At 38.2% G+C, this 15,029-nt stretch overlaps 1 protein-coding gene across 5 annotated transcripts; it reads right to left on the bottom strand.

Moving 5' to 3' along the window:
• Nucleotides 1-295: 295 nt before the first annotated feature.
• On the bottom strand, nucleotides 296-10,652 carry LOC116255781 (uncharacterized). Of its 5 annotated transcripts, none has more exons than XM_031631783.2 (8): nucleotides 10,405-10,652; nucleotides 6,626-6,857; nucleotides 6,404-6,540; nucleotides 6,062-6,265; nucleotides 3,580-5,986; nucleotides 1,783-1,895; nucleotides 1,471-1,583; nucleotides 296-669 (listed from the first exon to the last, which is right to left on the bottom strand). In XM_031631783.2, exons 3-8 carry the CDS (start codon nucleotides 6,444-6,446, stop codon nucleotides 550-552), a joined length of 3,000 nt encoding a protein of 999 aa, XP_031487643.1. In that variant the 5' UTR covers nucleotides 6,447-6,540; nucleotides 6,626-6,857; nucleotides 10,405-10,652; the 3' UTR covers nucleotides 296-549. The 5 variants fall into 5 exon arrangements, 4 of the variants coding, with proteins under 4 accessions (XP_031487643.1, XP_031487644.1, XP_031487646.1 ...); XM_031631784.2 differs by having other exon boundaries at nucleotides 6,730-6,857; XM_031631786.2 differs by having other exon boundaries at nucleotides 6,062-6,303; nucleotides 6,740-6,857.
• Between the last annotated feature and the right edge of the window lie 4,377 nt (nucleotides 10,653-15,029).

The raw sequence follows: 15,029 nt of genomic DNA, 5'->3' as shown, positions 1-15,029 counted from the left end.
TCGAGGGGCATAGCATAGTTACTATGGCATACTGTCAAAACATGCAGCCACTGAAAACCAAGTCGGTTTACTGTAACTACAGGGAGGCTCGAAAGGTCTTGCAGAAAGGACTAGTTTCTTCTGTGTGGCTCAAATTCATGTCCTAGAAGTAGTTCCGAACAAATGCAAGTTGGTTAGCTGTTTCGCTAGCCTAGTTGCTCAGGTAAACAGAAACTTAATTTCATAGATCTCAACGCTTTGCTTTATTTTATTGTCCTGTTTTGCTATAATCTGTCATGATAGAGCAAGAGACGTATGAGACAATTGCGCCACATGCTTTTCCTTGGCATAACATCAGATAGCAACGCTACATCTGTTTGACTCAGACAAGGAAGCTGCAAATAATTCCTGTTGATATAGTACAAAATGCACGTGTGTAAAATGCATGCATCTGATTATGCGTGCACATAAAGGAATGCTGGAACCAAGTAGATTGGAATTTAAAGCAAATCTGCTTGCTCCCAAATAATGCTACTCTCCTATTTACAGTACCGAACTATTCAGAAAACATTACTCTGGACAACTAATATTCAGTTTTTTTTTCTCCTCAATCTTCAATCTGAAATCTTCTTCAGACGGCACATTCGCATCACCACTCAAAGTCGAGAACCACCATTCCATGACCTCCTCCTGGACAGAAACGGAAAATAAACAGCAGATGCATTTTGGAGTTAACAGTCTAGAAGCTCACATAGTTAATCATGCAGAAAATCAGTATTTTTCCCATACTTCATAGGCTAACTAGCCAAGGACAGACCGGAACAAATATGACTAAGAAAATCTCCATGATGGCACTGAACATCATTATGCCTCCAAAATAACATACAGAATGTTGAATATTAAAGAGCAAGGAGAGCTACTCGTATCAATTGCATTAAGTTTCTTAATCATCATGGGAATATCACAAGAAAAGACTAAAAAATCCACGAATTGGTATTATTCTCGGACAAGGAAAAGAAGGAACTTCCTGAAAAATGAAAAGACTAATGGAAACAGTATGCAAAACCAAAAAATTCATGTAGCTAGTTCATACGTGACAACCATGCATGCAGGAACAAGGAGATCTTCTGGAGTTTACCCTTTACATCGAAAAGTAAAAAGGACTAAAAAATACATAAGTATATTATTCTAGAAAAGGAATTGGAGGAACTTCTGGAACTTCACGGGAGCAGTATGCAGAACCAAAAATCAAGTAGCTAAATCACATAGGACAACCATGGATGATGGGATGTGGCAATGCTCTGGGATTTACATAAAAAGCAATAGATGTAAGAGAAAGTGGAGGCCATGTGAGATAATGAGTACTAACAACAGAGAGCATGAATGCAATAACGATTTTAGAAACTTCAGGTAAAGCGGGCAAAAGTATGCCAATTTTGAGCCAAAAGATGTATCAATGAATTTCTGACATAACATGGTTCCACAACATACCTCTGTAAATTCATGGTTGGAAATGTAACAGTAGTCAACCAAGCAACTGAAACCCCCCAGGTTCACTAAGAGCTGAATCTTATTCCTGCCATGTTCTCTTTCTTGAGTAACCCCTGTAAAATTTGCACAGGTGAAGAAGGAAACTACAAAACAATATAAACAAGTAGGTGAAACACCACAAAGTGAAGATCATTCTAGTTTATTTGTTTCAACAACTTCAGAAGCTTCATACACCAATATAAAAGCATAGTTTCACAGGACTAATCTTTACAGGTGGAACTATGGAAAATACAAGACAGTGCCTTCTCTTACCACTAATGCAAGCCACACAATAACCACCACCAAGTCGTTCTTCCCACTTTCTGAAGCGCACACGCAGGAAAAAGCCTTTGAGATGGAGGTTGAGTTGGGGCACTTTCATCCATCTATGACATATGCATGTCAAAGATAAGATGGTTCATGTGATATCAAATAGTTAGGGGATAACTCATCCAACAGAGAATGAAGCATAGTATGCTAAACAAACATCAAGCAAATGAAGGATAAGAGTCTGCGAATGATACTGGTACATCTTTCATTGGTTGCACATCAAGCATCTTAGGATGAAGTAATCAAGCATGATATTCTACAAGAAACATCCCTTCTCAAAGACATAATAATATACCCTTATGAGAATTCCTTAGTACTAGAACTACATAGAAATTTCTTGATGCAGCACTAGTTACTCAAGACATCTTTATCCGAAAATGTGAAATTTACAGATTCACTCTCTCAAGTCTCAACTAAAGCAATGGATCATGGTGAATTTCCATCGTGACAGTTACAGCTAAGGAATGACCATTTAAAAGATAACTACTGATGACTTGAGACTTCATGCTAATGAAGTCGAACATGACAACTCAACATTCAACCGGATCGGTGAAGGAAAAATGGAGATAGGTGTAATAGGCTATAGACCTAGTTCCATGTTTACTAGACAAAGGTATTTTGACTTCCTCATTATGCCACTTTCAGATACAAAAGAAAATAAAGAAAGAAAGAAAACAAAGGTGACCAAGAGAATCAGATTCCCAGCTAGCAATGCACTCATAAGACTATCTTAAGCAAAAGTAAATTGTTTAAGCTTTTATTTGTACTGTTTAAGAATAGTCACTATCCTCTCCTACAACATAAAACATGGTCACTGGAAGCATTCCTCTGCATTTTTGGGCAATCAGTCTATGAAGTTTAACAGCAAAAAAAACACATTTTTGGATTAAAAGAGCATATCCTATAACACCCCATTTTCTCTTCTCCATGGAAGAAGCTACTTATAAGTTATAAGTTTCCAATGTCTAAGCAATTCCATAAAGATATCATGCGGAGAATACATGAACAAAAAGATATTGTGACATCACGCATAATGTGAACGGTCATTTTCTTCTCATTGTTATGAATGGCAATGGCAGACATCAGCTAATCCACTATATGTCTCATATTCCATAATGTCCTTCAAAGAGCCAAAAGATATGAAAATATCCTAAAGAAACCAAAAAAAGAAATGCAGTATACACATACTTTACAGCGACAATAATCTAAAATTTTGACAGCTACCATACTTTACAGTGCCAAGAAAATTTTCAATTTGTGATGCATGGTCTATAGATTAAAACATAAAATATGAAGCAAACATTGAATATAAAACATGAGCAAACAATGACAGATATCCTTGATCTTAAGTGGATGATGCAATCAGGTCAAAAAATAGACCTGGAATATTTAGATTTGATCTCCAAAAAGGAAACATCTTCCTGAAAAAAAGTTTGTTCCCTAAAGAATTCACAAACGTAGACAGAAACAAAGACATCAGCCACTCAATCACTACTAAAATAGTTCACTCAGGTGTTTTAGGGATCAGAATATTTTCCTGTAGCAACAGCTTATATTTGACGATGAAAGATACAATTGTGGATGACCAAACTGACAGATGAAGAGACCAAGAACACAACATGGCCCACAAACAATTATGTAGTCACCGACTCACCATCCAACAGATGGGAACAAACTATACACTAACATCCTGCTGCAAACAAACAAACCAAAAAAAAAAAAAAAAAAAGCTGTAATCACCTAACAATATCAGAGCGGGAGAGTTGAAGCCTCCTGATTCTTTCAAACATTGCATGCGGTAATGATGGAACCTTCCCACCGTGAGGGCCAAAAAACGGTATAATTTGATTTGGTTTTGATTCCAGACAGCCAGAGCTGGGAGCAGATTGACTCCTCTCGAGCCTAGGGTTTCCAACAGCTGCCTGATCATTGTCTGCAACTTTCGTTTTTTCTTTGTTAAACCAGTAATCGTTATCTATAGTCTTCGGCTGTGTTGAATGCTTCCTATCGTGATCAAGTAGAGCACCAGCTTTCTCACAGCTCAGTCTCACAAGACCCGTACAATCTGCAGGAGAGGATAGCAATGGACATGACATAGCCCAATGGCCAAGCTGGAAACAGCGAATGCAGAAATATGAAGATTCTTCATCGCTATCACAAGCAATTATGTTTGTCAAGGGATACTCAAGCTTGCACTTTGCAATCTCTGAGCACTTTCTTATGGAATGGTCTACAGAGCCGCAAAAGAAACAAAGTAATGTATGTGTTTCCCTGGCTGTTGATACTGTGATAGTCTGTTTATGGATGTCCAAATCCTTTACATTCCTAGAAAAAATCATGTCAGCATTGTTAGAAATTTCCTCGTCATTTGCAGGGGAATCTGAAATGTTGGCAGATCTCAGAAAAGGTAAGATAAACCTCTGAGAAGGCAACTTGGTTGGCAACTTTTCTAGTTTGAAATTCTCATTTCTTTTTGAACATGGCATGTCCATTGAACTGATGCAGCAATCCATGCTTCTCCTTGAAGGAGGTTGACTGGCTTCTAACATTTTGAGCTTCATGGCAGCATCAACATTATTATGAATTGAAGAAACACCTTGATCAACAAGTGCAAGTGCCTCATTTGCACAGTATACTCCTTTGCCATCATTCAGTGGCTTTAAGGAAGGTGCAGAACAACTTGGTGATAACCGAGCTATCCAGAGATTTTTTTCTGTAACCTTTTTGTTGCTTGTTTCTGACGGTTTTCCTCCCTCAATAACATCAGGCATAGGCTGCAACATAACATTCGTAATGGAACCAGACCCTTTTACAGAAGATGCTCTTGGTAAGTTAATCCCAGTTTTCTCAAAGCCACAGGCTATATTATATGAACAACTTTTTCCTCCAATCTTGTCCTTGTACTTTTCTTTGGAGACTGCTATACCATTATCCAAACTTGGTAGGGTTAATAACCATGATGAATTTCCACCAATTGGTGAACCAGATCTCTCATCTAGTTTAGATAGGTTAGGCTGATAAGGCAGTTCTGTATTCTTACCAGAAGCTGTGTAGGAGCAACCTTCCCCAAAAGGCCTTCTGCTAGTTTCCCCAACTTTCCATGATTCCTTGGCTTCCATTACACATTCTGAATTTTCAATGTTTTCAGCATGAAGCCTCAAATTTTTACAATACATGGAGTGAAAAAAGTTTTGGAAGCTCCTATTTCTGCACATATCTGCATCTTGATCAGTCTCTTCCAACATGCAGAGAGAATCAAGATTTACATGATCATCATTAAGACGTCTTGATGAATTTTCTGACAAGAACTTTCTATCCAAATTGAACTCAGACAATCCCTTCATTACGTTTGAAATCCACTTCATAAAAGACGATCCCTTCTTAAGAAATGATTCTGAACAGGAGGTAGTCCCTGCATTCAATTTCTGAATCTTGCTGGACCTCATGCCATCAGTGAAGCTGCATTTCCTTTTCCCTGTTGAAACACTTTGCACGTTATCACTTCCTTCAACACTCTCATGGCTCCCGTTCTCCTGGCTCACCTTAGTTCCTTTATACTTTCCAGTGTTAAGGATATCATTGTTGTCGTCTTCTTCAGCAGAAGGGCCCCCAAAGTTGTCAAGACAAGCTTCTAAGCAAGCACCCTCATTGTTCTTGATAAGCAGCGGTTCTTTAATATCAGGAAGACTATTGCTAGAACTCCCTTTTGCAGGTCGTGAAGTTACAGCATCCAGATCATCACTGTTGGTTTTGCTTTCAGATTTTGGGATCACTTGGAGATAGTCACATGCAGATATAAATTTCTGAAAGTCGTTCATGTCATCTTCAATGGCAATGTACTTTTGACATTCGCTTGTATGTGAAAATTTCTTTGTGGAATCTCCTTCAGGAAACAAATGTAACTTCCTCTGGTTGCAAATCAGAGATGCTGACTTTGAGGCACTTTGTTTGAGAAACCTGTCATTTTCTTCACGTACAGCTAATTCAGATCCCGAGGAGGATAACTTTTTTGCATCATCATGTTCAATTCCCTGGCCTTGTCCCAGGGGTTTCTCCACATCTGTGCTAGTACCTACCACTAGTTGCTCAGGGTTGACTTCCTCCTTTGCACATGGTGCAGATATAAAACTCCTTTCAAACTCAGGAGCTGCAGTGTTGTGCCCTCATTAGTATAAATACTTGACTAAACAGAAAAACTGAAAGCATACATGCATGAACATACCCAATATCTTGACACTGCCAGGCAAAACAGTGACTACATTGTCCATAGGTGCATCAGTCTTGGTTAGGCCAAAAGCAGCTTTAATCGAATTGCATTCAATAGGAGGATGATCGCCTTTGGCACATTTTATTTCCTCAGAGTCCATAGACTCTGACAATCGTATGAACTTCCCCTTATCTGACTGCATGAAGTCCCCACAGTGGCCTACCAAGATGGAGGTAGTTCTGATATTACACCGTTATCTTATGGACAAGACAATGAAGTTAACTTTATACAGAATTAAACTTAGTAAGACACAGTTAACTAAAGAAAAAAAGCTACAAAAAGAAAAATTATAGTTACCAATCATTTTGTTCATTTCATTTTTAAACGGGTAAGCTGGCATTGTCTGGAAGGCTCCTGAGGCAAATGGTTCATGTCCATGTCAACTCTAACAAATATCACACATGATATAGATGAATGCATTGAGCATAGTTCTCCTACAAAGAAGAAATAAAGATAGGAAATTCAGATCGCAATGATGAAGTAATTATGATTATTCACACTCCACAAGATGTTATTTACCAAAGGAATGGAGGAACTTCATATCACTGAACTGCAGCGAAATCCTTCACAAAACTCATAGTCTCAAATCAACCCAGAAAGTTAAATACACTAGACCAAATTACCCCTTCCAACCTGCATTTGCACCTGCACCAATGTGAACTTCCATCTAGGATCCCCCGTGGGCCTTGATGTCAAGGACAAGTTGTTGTCTGAAGGCTTCTCAACTAATGAAAACAGATTCTTCTTCTTCCTGGTTGAAGAAGGATGCAAATGAACAGTCAAATCGGTGAGCTCCATTTAAGTATCCTTTTGCATTTTGTCCATTATTTTCACTTCAGAATAAGAATCTTACTTTATCAAAAGTAACTAATACTATTCATAAATGCAAAAAAAAAAAGAAAGAAAATGACAACTTCGCTTGATTGCAGCTGACTCCCACCATTAAACTGCAGAACGTGCAGTACAGAGTGCTTTAACATTAAAAACGGTAACCATAATACCGCATTATTTTAGCATTTATAATTGGTATATCTCAAATACAAATTCAGTAATAAAACATCATATTATTCATATCCATGGAAAGGAACTAGCAACAGTGAAGAATCGGACAGTCAACAGTGTCATCTGAATATTAATTTTCATCCAAAAGCATCAACAAATTTACAAAATTATTTATTTATGAAAACCCAGAAAAAATTAAACAATCATCCATAATCACTATTATCAGTGTTATAATAACATCAGCCAATCCAAATTTCTCAAAAAAATTCTAGCAAGAAGGGATTCCCCATTAACAACTAACTAGGGACCTTTTCAATGTACAATTTAATATCTATCAAGATATTTGACTATTTGAGATTCTCACGGAGACAGGCTTCTAAGTGTCGCTATAAAACCTTAGGAAAAGAATAATATCTACTTTTTTTCTTTTGGGATAAATTATCCTCTCAAAAGATAGCTTGCAAATGTCGCCCTTTCAATTGATGCAACCTCCATTAGTGAATTGGATGGCCAATGCTTGAGAGAAAGAAAAACCCAAATTTATTGGGCAGCTTAGTTTGTCTTTAGCATGCAATTTTTTGAACAGAGAAAAGTCCACCTTTTGGCAGAAAAGCACAGACAGAGTTTAAACCTGAAAAGACAGCATATAGCTATGCATAAGGCAAATTGTGTCCTTTAATGCCCACCCTCAGCAATTGTCTATTTGATCTTCAGAAATTTAAAGCATCCTCTATCAACTAGATAAATTGTTATTGATGTTTGCCTTCCAAAGTAATACCCCTTATTTTTTCTTACAAAACTCTGCACTTCCAGCAGGAAAGGCTTCTTCTTAGGACCAAATCCATTGTTTCTTCATTCTGCATCATTCGCAGTCCAATTGGGACAAATTTATAAAAAACGATGAACACAATCAACTGATTGGCCCAGTCTCTCTCCGTGTATGTGGAACATCGCTGCATGTTATGCTATAGGAAACTTCTAGTATGGATAATACTTTGCAACCTTTATGGTAATTCTATGGAACTGCTAGTAGGAAAATACCAGAACACTATTCACATAAAACATTGTCTATACTTAGCATTTTTCTTGCATGATTGCTGATATGAGTATTGATGTTGAACACTTTATATAAGTGTTGGATACACATACATAAGAAAGTAGATACTTGAAGATGCCTATGCAAAAACACATGCACACGCATATAATATATCCTGACAACTACTGTTTAAGTCATACTAAACTTACTTCTCATTACTCAGGAGCACTACTGTAGGACAGTAGGACTAAAAAGGAGCGAAGAAAGGTCAGCATCACCTACTGCCCCCTCCTTTTACTGATTTGTTAGAAAAAGGAGAACCTACTTTTTCTGTCGGGTAAGAAAAAAAAAATGCAGCGGGTGAGATAACATCTTCTTCCTCATACCTTCTATCTGAATCTTTTTGGGAGGAGGGAATGGGAAAAAGTCAATACCTTGTTCATCACCTTTTTCTCTTTTATTTAACCCGAGAGAAGTGTTAATTGCATTTGACACAACTATTAAGAAGTGTTCAAAATGAAACTGTTGATTTTGGTGCCCCCTTGCCCAAAAGTATGTATCACTGTCATTTGGTGCTTATGGAAGTGTCCATAAAACATAATGTAGCACAGTTTAATACCTAGAATCAGTCCTGTTGTATGTCATGTTTATATTGACTGTGTATGTCCATAATGGGCCTGGCAACTAGAAAAGGTTACCATCTTTATCATGTCATTACATGACTAATGGCCTTGAACCAAATTACAAAATTACTCTTTATAATAACTTTCCTGATGGGAAGCATTTGGTGATCCTTGAAAATCTAGTAGCTAATATTTCTCATGGCAAATTGTAGAAACTGGATTCCTTGGAGAAAACCAATTATGGGAATAAAAGGAGGCAAAAGGACAAGAGGAATGTTAGACAGGAAATCATGCAAGGACCGCTTTCCAACACTAAAATAACCAGGAGTTCCACCCAGTTCTTCTACTGTGAGGAAAGGGCATTACAGGCCCAGTAATTCATTAAATAAACTCTAAATAATATAATGAATATATGTTATATATGGAAATAACAAGTACAGAATTCCAAGCAATATTGTCAGTATTGACAGCATACTAGCCCCACCCCCCCCCCCCCCGGTTAAAATGGTTTTGGCCACGTGGTGGGATTTTGTTTTATAATATTTTAAACACTTTATAATTAAATTTAAATAGAAAAATTAGAAAATCATCTGATAGCAGCCGGCATGGGCTGATGTGTGTTCGCCAAGAATCCATATTAGTCGGCAGACAAATGCGTTCCAGTTCCAATACCTATAACACGGATTCCAAAAATTGTAAAATTTTCTCTTCAAAGGAGAACTCCCAAAACTATGTTATCTTTTTCATGATCAAAGAAAGAGTCATCATTTCTATTGTAGTATACTGAGGAATCTATGTAATTAAATCAGCAGGAAGTTATAGACAAGGAAGCAACATATCATAAAGAAAATATAGGAAAACAAAGGAATACAATCATAAGAAGAAGCCATGAGAAGGATAATGCCAAAAGTGAAACATCAACGATCGTTAGAAACATGTGATTCCGACTATTCATATAAAGAACAACCTTTATGATGATTATTGCGAAACAGAAAAATTGTAAAACAATGCGCCGCTTACATAAAGAATAAATTACATGAACATGTATAAATATTGATACCATGCATCAAGAGACTATTGATACGTTATATAAAATTTTCTTCTGCTTCTTTCCTCTCTCTTTTAATGGATCCAATAAAATGCAAACCTTAGTCTATGGTACCTACCGTACATGGAAAATTCAGCTGCAATAGAAAAAAAAAACAGATATAATCACTATTATTGGATAGAAATGGATGCGGTGATACTATCTGTAAAAACCAAAGATCCCTACTGTTTCATCAATTTCAACCTTTTCAGCACATTGGGCGGGTTATGCGCCCTATGGATAACAATACTAACAACATCAAGTGGACGAGGAGTAGGATACTGGTAAACATTTAAAGAATCCTTACTTCACAAGCGCCCGCCATTCCATAACAAATTAAAAACTACTAGAGAAAGAAAGAACAACCAACATGCATGAACAGAATCAACAGATTTCAGTAAGCATAAGAGAAAGACAGAGAGAGAGAGAGAGAGAGAGAGATGAGCAACGCATCTCATAAACCGATCGTCGAACAACCAACGACAGTGACTCAAAGCTTTCACAGGAGAAGCACGAAGATGCCGAATTCAGTTCACAAAAGGTTTCTCACCTGCTAGCAAGTCCAGTTCTTAAGCACCACCTCCATCAGAAAAGCTACTCCCCCCCAGATTGAATGACAAGATACAGAGGCTTGAACCAGGAGGGTACCTCTGAGGGCATGAAAGAAGAAGAAGTAGAAGAGAAGAAGGAGGAGGGGGCGGTGGCGGCTTGCATGGGGAAAACTGAGGAAAACTGGAATTGGGTGCCGTCACTGAGTTGGTGTTTGGCATAAGGAGGAAGGCTGAAGCAGCTCTAGACTTCTAGTTGCCGCCTTGAGGCATGCTAAAAGTAGAAGAGCATGACTACAGGGTTCGAGAGGCTCAAAGGCAGACACGTGGTAACTGTTCAGCCAAAGGCTTTCCTTCTGCCCTTTTGGTCCTTCTCAAACGTGGGGAAGACCAATATGGCCTTTGACCTTGAGTTGAGGAAAGGAGCACGGGCCCCAATTGCCTGACCGGTCATCCACACAAATCAGATTTTTTAAGCCTCTGCCGTAGTAGAGCAGATCAGTCATCATCCATCTGTTTATTGAATGTCAGAAATACAAGAGTAAGATCTTTCGTTTCTTTCTGCCAAAACAGCAAGACAATTTCGCTTCTCAACTCCGTGCTTTCTTCTTCTGCGCACAAGACAGTGGAAACAATGAGCAACTCCCTCTCTCTAGCTCGCCCCTTCTCTGCAGAAAAAGAATGGCTGGCTCTTTTTTGAGGTTACAAGGAAATGGGAGCATGCAAAAGACTGACAGTAACGTATTTTGAGATCTTGGAAGCTAACATAATCTAGGCAAGACCATTATGTATGCGCCCGCAAACTCTTTATTTAGTTGCCATCTTCTTTGGAACTAGCTCGCATCGTAGCTTGTGATATTTTTACGATCTGAAATCACTTAGTTGCTCAACTCTTTTCTCTGGGTACAGATGGAGCTACAGAAGTAGAGAAGAAATATATGAATTTGTATTTGTGCTTGGGAAAGAGGTCCTCTAGGTGGATCTGGAGACAGATGTTTCTATTTGATGTGTATTCTTGCGGGAGCTCGTGGAGCAGGAAACCGGGCTGCACCTATCAATAACTTTCTCCTACGTAAGCATGGCAGGTTTCAGTTTTGAAAAATGCTACAATGAGGGCTAAGTTAACCATGACCAACTGCATAATAGCCGTGGCACTCCTTGTTTCCTAAGCTGTGGAGTTCAAGTATCTTTAACATGCTTAGTGTGTTGATTTTTGCACTGGTATCAAATAATCCATAGAAGTCGTTTGGCAGTAAAGACATGAAACTGAACAAGTGTCCAATGAATCTACTTCAAATATTAGAGAAGATTCATGAAATACTTGAACACTATTCTCACTGGACACTTCTTAAATGTTTTTTGCTACCAAACAATCTTTAAGGGCCCTTTTGGCAGTAATAATAAGTTGTTACTGTTCCATAAACCTACCCTTAAACTTAGAGCAGATTCGTAAAACATAATACTATAATGTTTCATTTATGATAGGTTCGTAAAACAGTAACAATTTAATATTGTTATCAAACAGATAAGGTTCGTCTAGTTCGAAAGGTTCTTATTTTAAAACTATATATTGCTTGAAGGCGACTGTGAGTATCACATCTTCTTTTTTATGAAAATGGCCCCACCCTAAGTCTTACAAAGACAAGAACCATAAAAATATCAACAAAATGGCATTGATGTAAGTACCTTCAATCCTATAAGCTAAGCTTTTTGATGACATCATGGGAGAGAAATGCAGGTCCTTGTGCAGTAAACATAAAAGATAAGCACTTTATATGTGGATTTTCGATCATGGAATCATCTGATTAGAGTATGTAACTTTTCTATGCTTTTAATGGAACACTAATGTGAAATTTTAGGAATCTTGAGGCCAAAAAACCATTCCTCGATCAGTACCTTGGAATAAATTCGAATGGTAGGATCTTGTACAAGTATTTGCAGAATTTGTTCCCCACTAACTTACTTGGGTATCCTGCCATAAGAGAGAGAGGGAGAGAGAGAGAGAGTTGAGATTGTAGAATTGATCAGCACCATATATCATCTAAGATTCGAAGTCACTGCTAAAAGCATATGAGAGGGCGCATCAATCCTCCAAAGTTCCAAAGAGTATTTCCACAACAATGTACCAAATGTACTTTTGTCTTCCAAAACATCCAAGATGGACAAATCAGTGCTTCATATTAAAAATTTGTGAAATTTTATTTTTCATGGAGGAGGAGAAGCAAACTCTCAAGTCTTGTTGGAAGTGATAGAGTGCATGCACCTCATGCTTCAATGACGAGGATGATTATGACAGTGACGATGTCAATGGACTGATCAAGATATTGATGGCGATATTTTCATCGCTTACTCTGTTTTCAATGTCAAAATCCATTAAGTGGGCGCCTCTCAACTTTGTTTCCCCTTTTGCCTTTTCATAGAAATCAGGGACAAAGCACTGCTTAGAATTGTTTACTAATAAAATCTAAGTTCCTGATTTGGTTATACTGACCAAACTTCCATAAGAAACGCACCCATGTGCATAGAAATAATAAAAATAATACATCTAACTTTCCAACTTTTCCAAAGGTCAAAAGAATTTGACACAGGAACATGTGTTTCCTATGGGCCCTTGGAGACATTGGGCAGATCATTGGGTACAAGATAACAAGATAGAGCGGCGCACAGGCTGGCTCTTCAGTTTGACCTGATGCAGCACATGTGAGAGAGAGAGAATTCTATTTAAGCCCAACTTTTTTACATCTAATACCAAAAAAGGTCCCGAATTGGAGTTTCTTGACATGGGGACCCCTGTTTCCCTGACAATTACTTCCAAAATACACATGTGAGAAGCCCAGCCCACAGATTGGACACAGCCTTTTATCAGACATTGCAGGCCTTTGGCAGCCATAAGTTTGCAGTCCCAACCTTGAGTCAGATGGTCGAGGACTCGAGCAACGTGTCCAGTCCGATTCCACAGACTTGCTTCAGTACATTTGTTTGTCCATTCATTGGATCTTGATTCAAGTTCGATGGCGAAAGTTGGACTTCTTTATGAGATGCCAGCTAGTAACGATTGTGATGGTACTTATGATCAAGTCTTAATCCTGCCATTCTTTATTTGGAGGCTCCTTTCTGGTTAGTTCATCCTTCCAAAGGAAAGACGAGTGGCAGAATGTTCTTAGCCCTGGCTAGCATAAAACAGAGCACCCAGTTTTTGGCAATTGAAGTTTGGAATGAACGCTTTAAATGGTTCAACAACTTCTGATCTTTGCCAGGCAAGAAAAGAAGGGATGATGATAAGATGTTTTGCAGGAACTTGCTAGCTTATGAGGTTCCAGGAGACAGAGATGCATGGCGTTACAGATTTAGTCATCTTCAGCTGTCATTGATCCAAGCCTTTGGGATGTGATTACATCTTTCTTATAAGCGATGTAAACTGTTTGCTTTTTATCTGTCTTCCTGCTTGACTTTGAATCTTATTTTTAGAGTTTTTCAGGTGCCCCCGAAGTTCATGGGCTCGTGCCATTAATTAGAGTGTCATCCTACCACTGTTTGCAGTATAGAAGAATGGTACCCATAAGTCTTGAACTGATGATTGCGTTCTCACGGGCTCACCAGGCCAACCAGCTATGCTACACCCTTCAGGACGAATCTGAACATTACTTTTTGAAGTTGGTAGCGGAGCTACTTGTTGGCTGGGGTGGGCAACTCACTACCCACGCTAGCCCATCAAAAATTTTATTATAATATGTTAACTTCACATTGTTATGACTCTAAATTTGTATGTAGTGCCTACACCACCAAAAAAGTTATGTCACCTACACAAGTGCCCTCCCGGATGAAAAATCTTGACTCCACCAATGGAACTGCCGTTTAAAAAGTTAGTGAGATTCAGGTTCAAATACAGCTTTTTGAGTGGATCCAGATCTGGGCATTGGAAATCCAAAAGGAAATTGCATTTGGATGACTTGTGGATGTTGAGTCTAAAGGTAATTGAACTTGAATTCAGTCTTGGGTTACAGCCAATTAGGATAGATTTGGCAAAGCATAAAGATGTGCTTTGAATCTCCAACATGTTCACATCCCAATTGTTTATGTGGGTCCTGGCGCCGACAGTAAGGTACCGTGGGTCCAACCCGTGTGTACTTTTTCCTTAAGGAGCCAATCACGTTTCCCTAGTTTACAAGTAGGTTTCACATTTCTGATTTTTCTGATATAGACCATACTTTTGTGAAGAACACCCAAATAGGGGGCCCCCTTCCTCTCTATTTTCATTTCAATGAACATGCAACTTTGAAAGTTCAAGAAAAAACCTGCAAAAATGTCCTAAAATGAAGCACTAACCTTATCCTCGTGTTTGGTTACATTGATAGAAAAGAGTAACATTTTTTTAAAAATTTTGGAAAACTTGAAACCTGTTTCCGGGATTAGGATCGATCTTTAACTCTTTTCTCTAGCATTAAGTGCATCTGGAAATAAAAGAAAACCACAGAAAGGAAATCTTTTCTTTTTGACACCTAAAGTAATTATAGTTCATCTTTGGGGAAAGTATTCACATATACCACACTACCTAAATCTAATTTATGGGTTTGTAATACCAGCCAAACTTGTCAAGATCCATGGATCCGATATGACCAATAGGATA

This window comes from Nymphaea colorata, chromosome 6 (assembly GCF_008831285.2).
Source record: "Nymphaea colorata isolate Beijing-Zhang1983 chromosome 6, ASM883128v2, whole genome shotgun sequence".
Classification (NCBI taxonomy): Eukaryota; Viridiplantae; Streptophyta; class Magnoliopsida; order Nymphaeales; family Nymphaeaceae; genus Nymphaea; species Nymphaea colorata.
The sequence above is the reverse complement of the archived record's forward strand: the minus strand, read 5'-3'. Positions and strand labels throughout refer to the sequence as shown.

Coding starts and splice junctions, on each gene's coding strand:
- LOC116255781 (XM_031631783.2), bottom strand. CDS start 6,446: ATGCCAGCTTACCCGTTTAAAAATGAAATGAACAAAATGATTG. Junction 6,266..6,403: donor TGAAATGAACAAAATGATTG/GTAACTATAATT, acceptor CCATCTTGGTAG/GCCACTGTGGGGACTTCATG. Junction 670..1,470: donor CCAACCATGAATTTACAGAG/GTATGTTGTGGA, acceptor GTTTCTGTCCAG/GAGGAGGTCATGGAATGGTG.